Source organism: Onychostruthus taczanowskii, unplaced genomic scaffold (genome assembly GCF_017590055.1).
Source record: "Onychostruthus taczanowskii isolate IOZ18803 unplaced genomic scaffold, ASM1759005v1 scaffold51, whole genome shotgun sequence".
In the NCBI taxonomy this organism is placed as follows: domain Eukaryota; kingdom Metazoa; phylum Chordata; class Aves; order Passeriformes; family Passeridae; genus Onychostruthus; species Onychostruthus taczanowskii.
In genome coordinates, this window is record NW_024502680.1 from 2307226 (window position 1) to 2325394 (window position 18169).

The 18169-nt window shown below is 45.3% G+C and overlaps 1 protein-coding gene across 8 annotated transcripts in view; it reads right to left on the minus strand.

Annotated features, from left to right (window-relative positions):
* The window catches only part of YEATS2 (YEATS domain containing 2), a 56196-nt gene that overhangs the window by 25209 nt on the left and 12818 nt on the right, over positions 1-18169 (minus strand). For 4 of the 8 annotated variants that reach the window (XM_041416230.1, XM_041416229.1, XM_041416236.1 and 1 more), the window contains 12 exons: positions 17382-17426; positions 16207-16393; positions 14332-14571; positions 12296-12454; positions 9817-9920; positions 7155-7262; positions 5525-5695; positions 3665-3923; positions 2757-2918; positions 1740-1864; positions 1222-1377; positions 334-507 (listed from right to left, as the gene is read on the minus strand). In XM_041416230.1, coding sequence (XP_041272164.1) covers positions 334-507; positions 1222-1377; positions 1740-1864; positions 2757-2918; positions 3665-3923; positions 5525-5695; positions 7155-7262; positions 9817-9920; positions 12296-12454; positions 14332-14571; positions 16207-16393; positions 17382-17426 — 1890 coding nt within the window. The remainder of the gene's footprint in view (positions 1-333; positions 508-1221; positions 1378-1739; positions 1865-2756; positions 2919-3664; positions 3924-5524; positions 5696-7154; positions 7263-9816; positions 9921-12295; positions 12455-14331; positions 14572-16206; positions 16394-17381; positions 17427-18169) is intronic. The other 4 variants (XM_041416231.1, XM_041416232.1, XM_041416235.1 and 1 more) reach the window with 4 other exon arrangements.

The window sequence follows — 18169 nt, forward strand, 5'->3', positions numbered from 1 at the left end:
TACCCCTCTCCGTGCCAGAGCAGCTCACTGCCAGGCTGCAGTGCCACAGTGCCCTGGGGTGGAGAGCAGTGACAGCCTCTGCACACAGCCAGTGCCAGCAGGCACTGCCAGCCCCCAGCACCCACTGCCAGCAGCTCGGTGTCTGAGCACTGGGCAGGGCCTGTGCCCTCAGCAGCACCCACGGGCTGCTTAGAGCTCTTGGCACAGGGAACTGCAGTCCCACCAGCAAGGTGAGAGCCCCATGGGAGAAAAGCAGTCCAAGTCCTCTCCTGGGGCTGTTGTGGCAAGACTGCAATCACTGCATTACAGAACACTGGCAGTGCTGTTTCTCACCTGGGCCACCCCATTTGTGGGGAGGGCCACGGCAGGAGCAGCAGCCGTGGTGATGACACCTCCTGACACTCTCAGCACAGTGGTGCCAGGTTTGGAGAGCTGGGATGAGGCAGGCACTGATTTTATAGACCCATCTGATATTTTCACCAGTGATGTCTGTCCACTGGATGTAGCCTTTGAGAAAGAATGCAGCATAAGAAAAAAAGAATATTAGGGTTTTAAATTATTTTAAAAACCCAAATCAAAACAGAATAACAACAACAAAATGAACAAGAGAAATGCTTTTTATATTATCAGAAAATATTCTCAAAATACTTTTAAAAAAATCAAACTCTGGCAATAATTGCTGGAACAAAATTATCACCTCAGAAATCAACTTTGTAAGTGTTGACTTTGCAAATACATGTCTACCTGTCTTGAATTTTGGATAATCAATTGCAAGTACACTTAGGGCATTTGAATTTCATAGAGACTACTTGGTACTTTTTAAAAGAAGGATCTCTGAGAGGTACCAAACCCAAAGATTTTTAAGAGCTTTAGCAGGTGACCCATTTCTAAAGTTCAAGTATTTAACTACATTTTTGCACCTGACTATTCACTTTTCCAATTCCATTTCACTGAGAATCCCAGAGCCCATTTACAAAGCAGCAAACCCAAGCTTACACAGATGGCAAGCTGACTCCCTCTGAGAAGAGAAAGCTGGAAATCTGTAGTGTGATGAAAGTAAGCCTTTGTGTGCTTTCCTCATTGTGGTACAGCCAGCACCACAATTGTACAAAACCCCACATCAAACCAACTATGAAAGGAAAAGCTCTCAATAATGTGTGGCTGTGGTTCCTGCACTTTATCTAAAACTAGTAAGAGAGAAACATATCAGCTGCACATTACCTGTGTAAACAGAGCTGTTTTCTGTCCAGTTATGACTTTTAGGGCTTGTCCTTGTGTGGAAGATGCTCCAACTCCTACACTGCCCTGAACAACTGATGCTGGAGTCAGCTGCTTCCCAGAGCCCTGGGGTGAAGGCTGGCCAACCAGAAAGGTGCCCTGCTCCAGAAAGAAATCAGGGAGGTCAGCACTTTGAAACACAGTTATGAGTCAAGAGAAATTTAGGAGTGTCAGATAAAAGCAGGACTAACAGATAAAAGCTTGTGGCTATAACGTAGCCACAACAACATTTCATCTTCTGAAACAAGGCACTGCTAACTGCAGTGGATGCTCCTGAGCTGAGAGCTGAAGGCAGCCTCCTTGCTGCAGAACACCTTCTGATGGAAGCAAAGCAGAGAAAAGTCAAATAGGATCCAGACACCAGAGTCCCAGGACGTTTCACATTCTACAGAACCACAGGACATCCACTAAACATCCCTGCAGCCTGAATGCCAATGTGCTTCCACAGATGTGCCACTGACCTGGGGTGTCTGCTTCAGGATGTAGGATGTGTAGGTGAGGTGCTGTGACAAGTTACTGCTTGTGCTTTGGGTTCCACCTCCTCCTCCTCCTCCCCCACTATTTGTAGAAGAACCAGACTGAAGACCTGTAAAGAGGAAAAGACTTGACCCTTTGGTAATCAGACAGTGCCAGCTGCTAAAGCATCCCTGCATATACAAGTACTTGAAAAGACTGCCAGACGTGGTGCCACGTGTTTTGCAGTAATGTTATTATTCAGTAAAGAAGAGTTCAGCTGTGCTGCTGTGCTCTCTTACAGCTCGATACAGGCCACGAACAAGAGGAGCTGTTGGGGAGATAAGGAGGGCGGTGGGCAAGCAAAGCTCATTTCAGGCTGTTCTGAACTTTCTATGAAATAAAAATGCTGTCCAATAAAAGAACAATCTTTTCATCACTCTTTTGCAGGTTTAGGGATCTCCAGCAAAAGCTCTGGAAACACTCTGAATCTCACTGGCTTCTTAATTTTAATTTCACTGGCCATCAATGCAATTTTGTTAACATAATAACAGATCATGGATACTAAGCAGTAGTAATTTGCAGTGCCACTTTGTATTGCTCTGTCTCCAGAAGGAACAGCCTGAACAGTGACTTTTGCAGTCTCTCATCAAGAAACAAGGGTAAAAAAAGTACTCATGGCTCTGTCATAAACATCACAAGTATCTGATCTTCCTTGCTGCCAATGAGTTTATCAAAGTGGGACTGCCCCAGCTGCAGGTATTACACTGGGAGTATCATTCACAGGCCTATCAACCAAAAAAACCATTTCTGCATTGAGCATAAAAAGCAGTTTCTCTGAGAACAAAAGCCACTTGTGAGATCTCAGCCTTAAAAAACACCACATATGGGTTGTTGTGAACAAAGAAACCCTATCCCATTACTGATTTCCACAGCACCAGGATGCTTTCTAGCAAAAATGCCAAACATATTAATTATGCAGTGATTACATTATTTAACTCATTAGATTTCCCTGCAAGACTAACTAGCATTATTTGTGGCTCGCAGTATGGCTCCTTGGGGTATCAGCAGCAGTTTTCCTTTCCCAGAAGGGTTCTTGCTGTTGGTGGTGAGGTACAGCTTGGTGCCTGGTGGTAAGTTTGCCAAGTTTGCCAGGTTGGTGGCTGGTAACTGCAGTGTAGCCATCACTAGAAAGAGAGAATAAAAAGGAATAAACCAGCTGCTTGCAGAAACTAGTATGCATTGAAATCTGCACAGGATGCAAGTACTCAGTGACATGCAACCAGCCCTCAGTAATCCCTACTTAGCTGCTCTAACTGCAGATTAATTCCACCAGCAATGCACAGACACTTTTTTTAATAGGTCTGGAAAAAATCTCTCTGTGTGCAGTCCCACTTGTGGCTGCAGGCCGAAAACAGCACAGCCATGGGGTCTGCAGCCTTCCTGCAGCCCCAGGCACCACGCAGCAGCTTTCCAACAGCCCAGAGCCCCAGCCTGGGCTCAGTTAAAGCAGCCTGGGCTCAGCTAAAGCAGCACATGCACACAGGGGCTTCTGCCCATACTCCTGTACCTGTAAGCTCTGGGGAAGATGTGGGGATGAAATAGGGACACTTTGGCTCTGGCTGGCTGGATTCATGGGGAAAGGACCAAAATGTGAGACCTGGCTCCATGAAAGTCTGCAAAGTCTGCACATTCCCCAATGTATCCATCTGGTCTCCACTCCCAGAACACTGCATGTTTTAAAGCACTTGTGCTCCCTCTTCCCCCTTATAGATAATGAATTAACATTTTCTTTATTATTAATCTCAGCCTGAATTTTCCAGAGAGCTCTCTACTCACTTCCAAGTTTTTCAATCACACACAGTTATTTTGCAGGTGAATACATCATTAGAGACCCATCACTAGCTATTAACAGGGTGTCAAATCACTCTACCTGAGCCTTGAGATGTACTTTTCAGAGCCCCCGTGGAAGAAACTTGCGCCTTGGTTATAGTCTGCACGGGCTGAGCCACGATTGTCCCTCCACCTCCACTGACGATGGCTTTGGCTACACCTTGAGTCACAACCTGCTTGGAGCCAACAGCCTTTGCCACCGAGGAGCCGGACTTTGCCACAAGGATCTGGCCACCACTGATGGCCACCGCTTGTTTCACCGTCGACTGCAGCGCAGAACCAACGGGAACGCCAACAACCTGCAACAAACAGGGATGGGATGGGATGGGGCCCTGCTGGCCACAGCATCCTGGGAATCCTGGCTGGCACACCACCCCCTGCTCCAGACATTTCAGGACGTGCCTGGTCATGAACAGAAGCTCTTCATTCAGGAACAAAATTAAATTGGCAAGAGGCCAATCCCAAATAAAGCGATAAACTGTTAAACCCAGCCAGGATCTCAGCGCAACCACAAAAGATTAAGTTCATTCAAATCACAAGGCAATTCCTTTTTTTCTGATTTATAAGCAACGGCTTAATTCCAGCTGAAGATAAAGCTTGCCTTGGTGAATTAAAGAGATACAGAAATTCAGTTTCAACACATCCATGGGAACAGATTCCCTGGGAAAACTACAGCCTCAAAGCAGAACCCACAGAGTGCTTCAATTTTATGTGTTAATGGTAACTGCAGTGGAACATGAGTTTTTGCATACCTGCTCAAACAGGCAAGAAAGGCAGCAAAAAGAACAAGGAAATGTTGCAAATGCAAAAAAAGTATTTACTTATGCAAACGTGGCCCTTCTGTATGTAATCTCTAGTGCCTGGCACATCATTTGACTCTGTCCACAATGGAAAGAGGCAAGAATGGAGACAATTTCTGACACATCTGTCATCTTGCCACTGCACCGTGCCTTCTCAGAAGCTGTGTCACTCCTGGCAAAGCAGGACTGCATTGGCACGACTCCTACAGTAAAATGCTTGAGTTGCCACTCAAGTAGGACTGCTTTCACCTAATCCTAGCTCTGGCTCAGCCTCCACCTCGCTCCCTCTTTGTGCTGTTCTCTTGTGTTGCAGGCCTGCACACACAGGAAAGAATTCACCTTCTCTTATGGAAAGACCTGGATGAGTTTCAGCAAGAGCTGCTGATGGCAGCCAGTGTTCTGGGTTGACAGCCCAAAAGCACCTGCACCCCACTGCTGCAATGGCTTAGACAGAAGTGGGCAGCGTCCCTGTACACAACAAAATGCAACAGTGCCTGCTCAGCCTGCTCCCTTCCCAAGCACTACAGGGAAGCAGGACACGAGCCACTCTGCACACAGGAGCCCAGCTACCCACGGTGCTGCCACCTGGGAGCGAGGCACGAGCAACCCTGCTCCCCTGGGAGAAGCACCAAGGGCTGCAGTAACACCAGGAGACAGCACCCCAGAGATGCCCAGGTGTGATCGTTTCTGGGGTCCCCAGGACAGAGGAGGAATTGATGAATCTGACTCCATGTTGTTAGAAGGATATCATATCATACCATATCATATATCATATCATGCTATACTAAAACTATACTAGAGAAAGGATATAGACAGAAGGCTAGAAAGAATGATAATGAAAACTCATGACTCCTGCCAGAGTCCTGACACAGCTGGACGGTTATTGGTCATTAATTTAAAACAATTCACATGAGACCAATCAAACAACCACCTGTTGGATAAACAATCTCCAAACCACATTCCAAAGCAGCAAAACACAGGAGCAGCAATCAGACAATATTATTTTCATTTTTCTCTGAGGCTTCCCATCTTCCCAGGAGGGAAATCCTGGCGAAGGGATTTTTCAGAAAATATGACAGCGACACCCAGGTGCCCCTTACCTTGGGCTGCACGGTCCCCTCGCCGGCGCTCACGGCGGGTTTCTGCGGGGACAGGGCCAGCATGTGGCTGCCCTTGACGGTGACGTACTGCGGCACCGAGGGCTGCGCCGCGCCCGCCGCCGGCACCGCCGCCTGCTGCGGCAGCTCCCCGGGCTCCTGCTTGATTATCACCTGGGCAAGGGCAGCACACAGTCACAAGGACAGCAAACACCTCGCATGCCTGAAGATTTCAGCTTTTCTATTTTTCAGATCCTGTACCGCATTAGTGCGTAGCTCCAAACTCCATATAAAGTGTTATTTAACTGTCTTCACATTTTGGTCAGACAGAACAATTCCTCTTGGCCTGGAACCCAAGGACACCCTACAGCCTCAGGCCCCAAAAAGTATAAATAAAAGTGAATCTGGGGGGAGCAAACTGGGGGTAAATTACTTCATTAACTGAAGCTGTAATTGGAGGATTAACCCCTGATCTGTAAATGGACCAAACTTGTAACTGTCTGAAAAACTGGTGCCCATTGTCCAGCTTGGGTGTAACCTCTGGGAGGCTTTGGCTGCCCAAGGTGTGGCTGTTTGAAGGCCTTTAATAAATACCCACTTTAATCTCTGAATCTTGTCTAGCCTGTGCTTTAGGTAGCCACTGCAAGGCCTTCAGCCACTGAAGATGGCTGTGGAGCAGCCTGTCTGCAGGGAAGGCGAGGCACACTCTGAACTCAGACGTGGTGCTCACCACCACAGGGACTCTAACTCGGCTTCAAGTGAGGCTGCTCCCACACAGCAGTGGAGTGGTGTGACAAACTGACATAGTGACAAAGCAGTCCTGGAAATTACAGTCACAGCAACTGCTGGTGGTGTTACAAGTACCACTCATCCTGACAAGGGACTTGGGCAGACCTGACTTCTTCAGGCCCTGCATCTCCACGTGGAGCCACGACACTTTAAAGTTTCAAATTCATGTTCTGAACCTGTTTTTTATGTCTGTCCTGGAATGTTACAACCAGCAGCTATAGACACTGTAAATGATTATAGCTGACATACACACATTCTCTTGTGTATGTTTTATGTTTCCCCTACATCTAACCTCTAAGGGCAGCGACACAAAAAAAGCCTCTTTAGGGGGCTTTTTTTCCTGTGAGATTGTTGTAAGTACTGTCAATGGTAGGAAGCATTCTTTCACCTTTTACTTGGATCACCTAACATTGACAGAAACAATTCTATATTCTATGTGGTAGTATTTAAGGAAACACAGCCAGAAGCAGCAACATCTGAGATTCACTAATCACTGCTACAATTTTTTAAGAAGCTCCTGACAGATCTATTGCAGTTTACTTCTACTGCATCCCATTAAAACCAGCTTTCAAAATATCAGCCTGGAACACCACAGTGATAGAAAAAGAACCCCAGAAAGGACAGAAGAGGTGATAAAAGGCAAGATTTCAGGTACAGCAGAGCCACAGGGAAAGAAAAGAAAACGACATTTTTGAGAGATGCTACAGAGCCCTTAGCAGCAAGATACATTGCTTCAAGTAAGAGTTTCACAAGCACTGAAGTTCCATGGTTTGTGGCACAAGTCAGCAGGAAATGGCACTACTGGGCTGCCTGTCCCAGCACAAAAGTCAGGAAGGAAGGATACCTTTGTAAAAGCTCCCAGTCCTCCAGTGACCGACTTGGGGCTTTGCACCTTGGAATGACTCCCAATGGGACAAAGGGGTGGCATGGTGGCAAAAAGAGAATCCTCCTGCTGCAAATAAAAACACATGGTGCAAAAATCAGTGATATGTCCAATAAGAGAAATAAAACAAGTGACTGCTAATAGAGGGCAGCACGGACCATCTGGACAGGCCAAATTACCCATGCAAATAGGACATTTCCAAAAATCAGTCAACACTTGAGTAAAAGGAGTCTAACTTTCTTAATATAACCCACAAAACAAATTTTAGATGGAAAGTTACATCTCCAACAGCAGTAACTGTATCTTACCATGTCACACACAGGCAAAAATATTGACTGATGTTCTCTGATCAATTTTTTATATGAATGTATTTCACATAAAATTTAAATAGGCTGAGGGGGCATCTTGTCAATGCATACAAATACCTGCTAGGAAGGTGTAATAAAGGTCAAGCCAGACAACACTCAACAGTATCCCATGCAAGGACTGAGTCAATGGGCACAAATTGAAATACAGGAAATAAGGAAAACCCTGCTGTTGATGGTGACCAAACAGAGTAACGGGTTGGTTGGAGAGGCTGGGAACTCTTCAGCCTTGAAGATACTCAAAACACAACTGGACACATTCCCAAGGAACCTACTCTGCTTTGATTTGGAGTTGTTGATCTCCAGAGGTCTCTGCCAACCTCAATCATTTTGTGATTCCATACACAATCTCTGAGAGATAAGACAGTTTCTGCTAAGAAGAAACAAGTTATGGAGGGGAAAATTCTTCTCCCAGAAGAGTTCATGCTCTCCTCTAACTGGAACGATGCAGTGGCACACAATCCTTCCAGAGAGAACTCACCATTTGAAAGAAACAACAAACATTAGGTAAAAAACATTTTGCCATCTGCACTTGGCATTTCTGGGTCTGAGGCCAGCAGAGAAGACAAGAGCAGTTAAGGGAGTTTGTTACAGTGCAATTGCTCTCTTTTACAATCAGTGTGAACCCCAAAGGCATGGTTTTACCATCACCTGGCCCCTCCTTGGGTTGGATCATGAGCAGAAATCAGGCCCTGCAATTCCTGGCATCTTCCTGGTACTGACACATGTGAACCCCATTTTACCATCACCTGGCCCCTCCTTGGATCATGAGCAGAAATCAGGCCCTGCAATTCCTGGCATCTTCCTGGTACTGACACACATTAGTCAAAGATTAGTTTTCACACAGGTGATGGGTGTCTGCTCTGGGTCACCACACAGCTGCACAACTGCTGGCAAATGGGAGGTGTGAAAACAAGGCTAGAGGCACAACCTGTCCTCTCCACAGCAGCTACATTTGAGACTGGCTGCAGAAATACAGCCTGAAGTCATTAAAATAAATACAGAAAACTAGCACACAGTGAAGAAATGGAAAGTGGTGAGTTATGCACAACCTGTAATACCCCACTGAACTATCAGGCACACTATTCTCTTTAAAGAAACCTTAAAATTACAGCTTTTCCACCAACCAGAAGACATAAATCAAATAACATTTCCATTTACAGAAGTATGACTTCTATGAGTTTTTAAAAATATCTTCAGTTTTTAACATTGCCCTGGAAACACAGAATTCAGCTGTTACTAAAAATGTGTGCCTACTTTGACTCACTGAAAACTTTTCAGAAAAAAACGTCCCAAATCAGTGAAAAATAAAGAATAATGAACTATTTTCAACATGGTTAAGTGAAATCCATCTGAGCACACAGGTTTTTAAAATCTGACTGCCAGCTGCATACCTGACCCTGGAAATGCCACTCCAAATGAACTGCTTCAGACAAGTCTGCTACACCTTTTCCTCAGCAGACATAGGAAGCATCTCAGGTCCAAATGTGAAGTGATTTATTCTCTGCAGGCTGACTGGCAAGCCTTCCCTCAGGATATCCTGCTTTAATACTGAGGCTTGGAGACAGGGAATGCTCCTGTTTCCAGCAGCACACCCACCAGCTGCTTTCAGAGCCTTGCTGACGCCACTTCCCTGCCAGAAATATCATCCCTAGCACAAGATGAGGGGAAGATTTTATGTGAGACAGTTCAGCTCTGTACCTTTTGGGCTTTGCAGATCAGAAGCATGAACTGTATTTATTGCTGTTTGTTTACACATCCAAATGTTACTCCACTGTTTACACAAACATTTTTCTAAACCCAGGCAGTTGTACAACCACTACATGAGTTATTTTCAGGCTGCTTGGAACAGCTGCTGTACAAAAATAATGAACAGAGTGAAGGTTTTGAGGTAGGCATCTCTGGTTTAATCATGCTCTGTGACTAACAAAGTGAAGAAGATCAAAGGCAGCTACAGAAGAGCTTTCTTTGAAAGATAAAATGTTTGGGGAACTATGCCCTCCATGGATTTCCTTGCAGAGAAGTAGAAGTGGCTTTAACAGATATGCAGGCAAGCCTAGTTAGAGCTGCATGAAGTGACACTATCATCTTGTATAACCACCATGTTCTCCTGTGGCTCCATCTGTTACACAGTGAACCTTCACAGGAAATGACAATCCAAGAACTTGCCTGAAGTGCAGAATTTTTAATGCTAAAAAATCCCATTTCATAGAAAGCTGGACTTTAAAAGGGAAGTACACACCTAATGAGAACATTACCTTGACAGCTGAGGTGCCAAAACTGCTCCCATGGCTCTTTGACACAGGAGATCCAGTCCCGTGAGAGGTCTGACAGACACTGCTCAGTTTGCTGGTTGGGCTCCCTGCACAGCAGGAAATAAAGCAGATGCTGGGTGAGGGCTGGGAGCAGGGCCACTGCACACATGAAACCTCTTCTAGCAAGGAACAGGGCATTTCATTTCATCTGCATTCTGCATCAGGTACATCAGCAGGAACCAACACGGGTGCAAAACAGATCCACCACCGAATTTCCACCTGCAGGAACCATGCCCCAGAGAAGGTGCTCTCCACCCACTGCTCTGTGTGCTGCAAGCAGATGGTCAGGAACCCTCCTGGCTGCTGAGGATATCAGCTACGGGTGCAACTATGAAACTGGGACAGGTGCAAAGTCCTCTGCTGCCCAGAAGCCCCCTGAACCCACACTAGCCTTGGACACTGGCATGGAGGAAGGCCTGGAGAGGGAAGGAAAAGAAACACCACAAAAGGAGGGAGACAAAGTGAGGAGTAACAAGGGCAAAGGACAGAGTGAGGAAGGTAAAGAAAGGAACAGAAACAAGGAATGAAGGCATAGAGTCCTCTGTGGCAGATGCTCTTGCAAAATTATCAGACTGACACATGTGCCACAGCACTCTCCTGATCCCAACATGGATGGGGGTCCAGTGGTAAACTTACCCTGCATTATCAGCACGTGCACAAGACTGCCCCTCAGCAGCCCTGTGACTGCTGCTGTTGGGCTGGCTTGGCAGTTTTGTTTGTTCAAGAGACACCAAAGCCACGGATTACACAGATGAAAGCAAAAAACCAGTGTCTCAAAGTTGTGCTATAATCCACACTTGAGTTTAGGAGTAAATGAGCAGCCACTTCTGAGAATTAAGGGCTTTGGGAAGGCTGGCTTTCACAGAGAATGAAGATCTCACCCCTTTGTTAAATACAGTCTGCAGCCTTATCAGAAGTGCCCCAGTGACTTTTTCTGTAATACACATTATGCTCAATCCAGCCTGGCTGCTGTTGCCAAAAGTCAGTTCCACAGACCCTCCTGCACCCTCACACAGGGTCTGCTGATCAGGATCCCACAACAAAGTTGTTTGGGGAGGGGAGGATACCAATTTTCTGCTCTGCCACTGCTGTGATCTGACTTGTGCAGGATACAGGGGAGGCACAGCAGTGCAGGGAGGGAGAGGCAGCAAGCAGTCCCTGCCAGGCCACTCTGTACATCTCCCCTGTGGTGGGAAACTGCAGCTTCAACAATAACTGCACCAACACTTGTACATCCCAACCATCTGGTGCATCTGCACATCCTATCCTCCAGGTACAAACCTCTATTAGAACCCAAAAGTTATCCAAACCATGATAAACCACTTAGGCAGAGGAGACAGTCAGGCTGGAGGCGAAGAAACAGAAAAAAAGAGGAAGAAATCCCCCAACCAATCAAAAAAAAAAAAAAACCCAACCAATTAATCAAACCCTATTGGTGAAACAGCATCAGTGTTACCAAGAAAGCCCAAAACATACTTAAAAGAATTCATATACAGCTACACAATTCCTACCAATTACTCTACTAATTCCCTATGTGATGAAGTTAAAATGAATGTGACAGCCGTGTTCCCTCAGATAAAGGGAGGAAGAAGCATTGTGTTTTCCAACCATGGAAATGGTTTGTGTTTCATGGATGCTGCACTCCCTCACTTGGCCCTGGGCATCCTGCTGAGATGCTGGGAAGCACACACATACACAAACAAGTGTGTTTTAAAATAAGACAGCAGTGTTTGGCCATTTATCACAACAAATGACTTCTGAGGACCTTTCCTCCACCCCAACACAAACATTACTGACTGACTCCTCTATCCATCACCTGTGTCCTGCAGTTCAGCCCTCCTTGTGAACCCAGGCTTTTTTCACCACTGAGGGAATCCAGTTAAGAGAAATCCAAACCAGCTGGATTGGACCAGGCAGAAGCTGAGAGCAGTAACAAAATCCAGCACGGCTGTTCTCCTGCTAACCAGGATCTCTGCATTTTAACACAACCACTGTGCCCCACACTGTGACCTAAGACTGATCTGCCAGCCACTGCAGCCTGTCCATGCTCTTTGCCACACCTACACCAGCACTGTCACCCAACCACTGTGCACCCTTTCTGTCTGAAGCTGTGCACCACGGTCTGCATCACTTTCTCCCCTTTCCTTGTCACCTGAAAAGAACAGGCTCTCTCTGAAGAGGTGTCTGTGAGTTGAGTTTGGCTTCACACTGTGCTGTTTCCTACAGGAAGCATGCTCAAGCCTGAGACACCCTCAGCCAGGCACACAGGCCAGCTGTGCAAACCAACACCTTCCCCTTTCTCTGCTGAGCACTGCTCCATCTCCACGAGCTCAAACGCTGCAGTGGAACTGATCATTCTGGAGAGAGAACAAACCTGAACAGGTAGGACTAAGCCACTGCCCTCTGTGGTCACACTACACACCTGTGCTTGTGGCTGCTGCTCCAACCGTCTGTCCAGGCTTGTCCACAATAAGATAGGGGTTATTGAGGACTGAGCTGGCAGAGCCTTGCTTCATGTGCACCGGAGTGGACGTTGGGGTACGAGGTAGCGGAGATGGACTAGGGGTCGATATTGGAGAACCTTAAGAAAAAAAGTCCAATGCTTCTAGCTTGTAAGTGTTGTCAGAACATAAAAACATGGCAATAGTAGTACTTTTGAAAATGGCTTAGAAAAGGAGAGGTTTTTGAAGATGCATTTCCCGGCCTGAGTGAGGTCACAGGACTTGGAGAAGGAAAGAGACAGAAGGAAAAGGCACACAATGCACTATGGCTCATAGCTACCCTGGACATGCTCTGCCTACCAGGACAAGCAGGGCTCAAAGGCAACTTGGGAAGCCAGCTGGTCCACCCCTAATCCTGAGGGCTATTACCTACATCATTCTCACTGCCCAGACCAAGGAGATGGAGAAAGGGAGCTCAGCTGTCTTGCCCTTCTGCAGCCTAAGGTACAGGCACTGAAGAGTGGGAACCAAGGAGTTCCCCTAAAAAGGCTGTGTGGAACAGCCTCAGGCAGCAGGAACAGTCAGGTCCCTTCACTGCTCTGGTCCCTTCACTGCTCTCACTACAGCAGAAACCCTGGAAATCAGTCTATGAAATGGGCAGCTTCTGGGTAACATGGCCAGGAGAGAGAGAAACTAGAGAAGAAAAAAGCTGCATGAAGAGGTAAACAAGAAATTCAGAGAAAAGGACTGGCAAGGAAATGATCAGAGAAAAGAGACAGCAGCAAACACCAAGCTTCCTCTACCTTTTACCCTACTTTCTTGACAGTTATTGACAGTTAGAACATAAATGGTTGTCAAATAAAATCTTATAAACTACTTTGAAATCTCAAAGGGGTAACCCTTCTCAGCAGACAGCAGAACTTTAGAAAAATGTTTAGCAGGGAAACATTCAAATAGCAAACACCAACAAAGAATAGTCCAAGCACTTTAGGAAAGATAGGATGGCCCCCTAATTCCTACTTTCTAGAAAGCTTTGGGGAAAGATCAAGAGAAGAGCTTATAAAGAGAGAATAAAGCACTTGGCACAGGTTCAAGTGTAAATTAACCCGATTTAGGTTAATTTAGGATGTCAAGGAACAATATTGACATTTAACTTAAAAAAAAAAAAAATCAAAACAAAATCACAAACCAGACACACTTTAAGACAAATTATGTGTGAGCATATCACCAGAAATCACACGTACTGATAGCTGGTGCTTCATCCTCTCTACCCTGAACACCAGAAAATGAAGAGCTGTAACAGGTCACCTTGCAGCTTCTCAGCATGTGCCATGGTGAGCTGTACATTAACACTTTCTGATGTAAAACATCATCCAGTGACTGGCATCACACCCAGGCAGGGAAGGGACCACCAGTGAAATAAGCAAAGCAGCACTTTGGCCATGTTTGGTTCAAAAGCTGTCACACTGCACTGCGGCCAGCTGGCAATTTAATCCAAGACAAGGTGGACTTTTGGAAGACAAAGACCAAAGCTGCTCAGTCTGATGCAATGTGGCAAGCACAAGAGGGTCTATTTGAGTCTACAAGGTTAAAACTAATTATTTGCCCAGTAATCAAAGAAAAGATTCTTCTTCATCCATCCCAGCTGTATGAAAGCAATGGGGAGAAGAATGGACTCTTCCCACATACAAAATATTCCACATGGAAGATGTGTATTGGCCTGGGCTTTTCTGTGGGTAACAATCCATTTCAACACTATCTATTTCACACTTAAAAGCGTTCAAGAATAGGGAGAGAACAGCTCTCATCCTCCTTTTCATCTGTTGTGAACCATTTCACACCTGTATTTCTTTTCATTGAGCATTAAGAAGTGTGCTTAGCTCCTTCTTCTAGAGTTTCCTACTGTCTGATGCTCAAAGACTGGCAGAAAATCAAGGGAAGGACACAGAACAAGTCCAACTGGTTCACTCTCTTGTTTTCCAGGGGGAGGCACTCTGGTAAGTAAACTAACATTCACCTGATACAATCTTGCAACTCATGGTGATAGGCTGGAAGGATTTTCCTGGTGACTCTGCAGGGCTTGGACTCTGACCTTGAGGCACTATTTTACAGCTAGCTGCAATGGGTTGAAAGGCTGAATTTCCATGAGAGCCAAAGGCAACTTTCTGTGTGGCTAACTTGGTGGGAGTCCGTTCTATGGCGGATGGCAGGGAATAAAACGCGGCATGTCTTTCGGTTTCAGCACTCCCAGAGAATCCTGATCAAAACAGGGAAAAGAACAGAAATACTGCTTAGGCTGACACATCTGAATCCTTACTGTGCTCCTCTACACAAGCATAACTCAGGTATGACAAACACGTTCTTGAAGGAAGGAAGGCAAAAGCAACTGGTGGGAAGCGTTGAACAGGGAGAGAGTGAGGGAGGGGATTGCTCCTGCACAGCCCTGTTGGATCTGCTGGACAAGAAGAATAAAATGATTCCATGCACAGCCTGTCCAGCCACTTCTTACACATTTCTTTGGAATGCCCTTCCACTGACCAAAAGCTGCTGCTAGTCCCAAGTGTCCTTGGTTAGGGCTGCACAGGACCAAGGTTGCATCTCCTTTGAAGAGAATCTCGAAGTGCATTTTTTGGAGTAAGAGCTCAAAGAGATCAGAGACTGCCTTTTGAGCTGGGCTGTGGAATCCACTTTATTTGGTGTTCAAGGAGCTCAATTAACCTGGAGCTGCTGAGAGAAGCCACTGCCTGTCAGTGTAAAAAGGAGGTAGGTTTACTTCCTTCCTGTTGGCTGTAGCACTGTTCACCTAAAGATGCTACAAATATTCCTGTTTGAATAAAAAATCTCTGTGTTTAAAATGTGGTTGTGTTTGTTCTTTTTTGGCCACAAGAAAAGACCACATTTAAACAGCAGACATCCTTCTTGCTGAGCCTGAACAGCACCAGTGGCACCACAGAACCTATCAGGAAGTACAACCATGCATGGCACCAGCTTACAGCCACTCCTTGAACACAGGAATGTGGGAATAGATCAAGACAACCATCAGACCATGCACCACTATTTTGCAATTTAACGTGGCTGTGTCCAGAAAGTTTCTCACACTGAAGTGTAACACACACCTTTGTATCTCAGCCCAGTTAAACAAGGGTTCCAGAAAACAAGGCCAAATGCCACCAGAGGCACAGCTCCTCCTATCTGACACAAACTACAAATCCTACAGTGTGCCCATGGGGCCAGCACTGCCTGTTCCAAGCAATCCAAGTGATCCTAAGACCTCAGCTGCTGCCCCACTGTCATGGATCTTGACTTTCCTGATCTCTCATGGGAAGGGGAGAATAAGTCCCGAGGGTGCAGAGATGCCATTGCCCCTTAGACAAACACACACAACTTTTTCAGTCTCTATTTTCCACAGGACAGTAATTACATATACCTGGGGATTTTTGCTCCCTCGCAGTCACCTCATGTTAGGTACTAACATATAAAACTGAACACACCACTAGACCAATTCCTGAAATGCATACAATCCCCAAAGCATCCAGAAACCTAAAATCTCCTCTGAAAATGGAGAGCCAAAGCCAAAACTGCAAGTGCAATTCAACCACCTTTTTCCAACTGCATCCGCTTTTCCTTATTCACTATGTTTTAGCAAAATAGAGCCTGTTCAACAAACTTCAGATTAAAAAACCCAAACAAAACCAAAACAAAGTCCAAAACCAAATAATCTATAACAACTTCCGAACCACACTTCAGAGCACATTAAGGAAAAATATGATCTGTGGTGAGCAACAAGCAGGTAGCACCAGCAACCTTTAAGGCAAAAGAGCAATTAAGAGGAGGTATCCAGCAGAGCCGAAGTTCCAAGAACTTGCATTTCACCAACACCCATTTGCTTTACCTTTGTCCACAGAAGCATCTGGGCTGGAGTCCCTCAACTGTTTAATTGGTGAAGAAGCTTTGACTGGTGCTGGGATGCTCAGTGGCAGTGATAAAGATGTAGGAGCATCAGAAAGGTCAGACTCTGAAGACTGGGAGAAGAGATACTCCTCACCAAGGGAATGCCTGTGCAGCTCCACATCCACTACCTTCCAAAAACAGGAGACAGGACATTAGTATTTGGTAGCTTGGCAAAAATATAAAAACCAAAACCAACCACGCCTTTTTATTTTAATGCCTAAAAACCTCTCCCTTTGTTTCCCCCAACTCTAAATAACATTTCCATTAATTTAAGGGACATTTCCCGAAAGTCCAGCAGTACCTGAGCTATGACAAAAATCTTGCAACATTGAACCCACACAGTAAAACAGCAAGTCTTGGTCCATGGGGAAATCTGAACTGTAAACACTGAAGGATTTTGGAGCCCAGCTCTAAGAAAGTACTGCACACCTCTGTAGGGACAGGCACAAAACTGAAGCCTGCCTTCTCTGGTAAGGCCTTGAGAAACACACCACATGATCTACTCTTCAAAAGTGTTCTTTAATAACAGTAGACATTTCACATTAATGCTTTCTCCACAAACTGAAAAGCTGAAGTAATGCAATTTAACCATAAAGATTCACTACAGTACAACAAGGGGAAACCAATATCAAGAAAACTTTAGAAATTTAGCAAACTGTGGGTTATTAATTAATTTATTTATTTCAAGAGTTCATTTTCCATTAAAGTCCTGAATCTTGACAGATACAGAAACTTAGAAGTACTTAAAATACTGCAAAATTTCAACAGAATAGTTGGGTGATCCCTTGAACTTAAATTCTTTATGTGCAAGCTCTGCAGCAGATCAGAATGCAAATCAGAACATTTTGTACCAAAAGCTTCACAAAGCAACAAAATTTAAAGCTCCAGTACAAGCCAGATTCTTTCTGAAGGAAGAGCTGGAAACAGTCTCCCCTGAACCAAAGTTGTCATGAAAAGTGACAAGGTGTCATAATCCTTTCATTCAACAAGAGAGCAAAATCTACATTCTAAAAATTGTGAAACCAAATGGGTCTGACCCTGTGCTTAGTCCCATGCATCTTTTCTTTTTAAACATTTTTATGGGAATCAAATCCATCCCACAACCCTCTGACTCACCGTTTCTGCACCAAGTGTCTGCAGGCCTGTGTAGGTCCTGTCCAGCTGGAAAAGACAATACAATGTATTAGCCAGGGCAAATCACTGTATTAGCTAGAATTTACAACACAAATTGTGTGAAAGAAGTCTCAAACTGTGTGAGTTGAGCAGCAGTGCATCCAATATTTTGAGGCCAGAAGGTCAGAAATCTGTGTGCTCTGATAAGTGCCCTCTCTCTCTTCTGCAAAAAAATCACCCATGACCCAAGGCCCAGACTAAAGGGGAAAGGAGCAAAAAAGTTGAAGGAAATGAGATTGTTGAGGGAATATTTCCATCTAAGAGGAGACCTCAAGCAGTGTTCTTTTTCATTCTTTATTCCATCAGGAATAAGGAAATATATAAAACAAGGAAATAATAATGAGAAAAACTCAGAGTTTTCAACTGACCAGCACAAAGGCTGTGATTACACTATAGTTTTTGATTAAGTAGTGTTCACACCAAGCCATCAGCTGATAAACAGGCATAACATCCCAGAGGCACCTGTTAAGACACTGTAGAAGCAGCTGGCTTTGAGAGGTGCAGGATGTGGCAGAGCTCAGGGGCACACAGGTGCCAGGCACAGAGGAGGGCTCAGCTCACTCTACATCCTCACAGCAGCCACAGGCTTGGAGTGAGAACAGCAGGATGTGCTGACCTGAGCTCCTGTGGGCCATGGACTGGCTCAGTTTTCTTCTGCAGGCTGAGTTTCCCTCACTGTCCATCACAGTGTTAATAACTTTTCCCCAAGTCACATCTCCCCTAATATATTT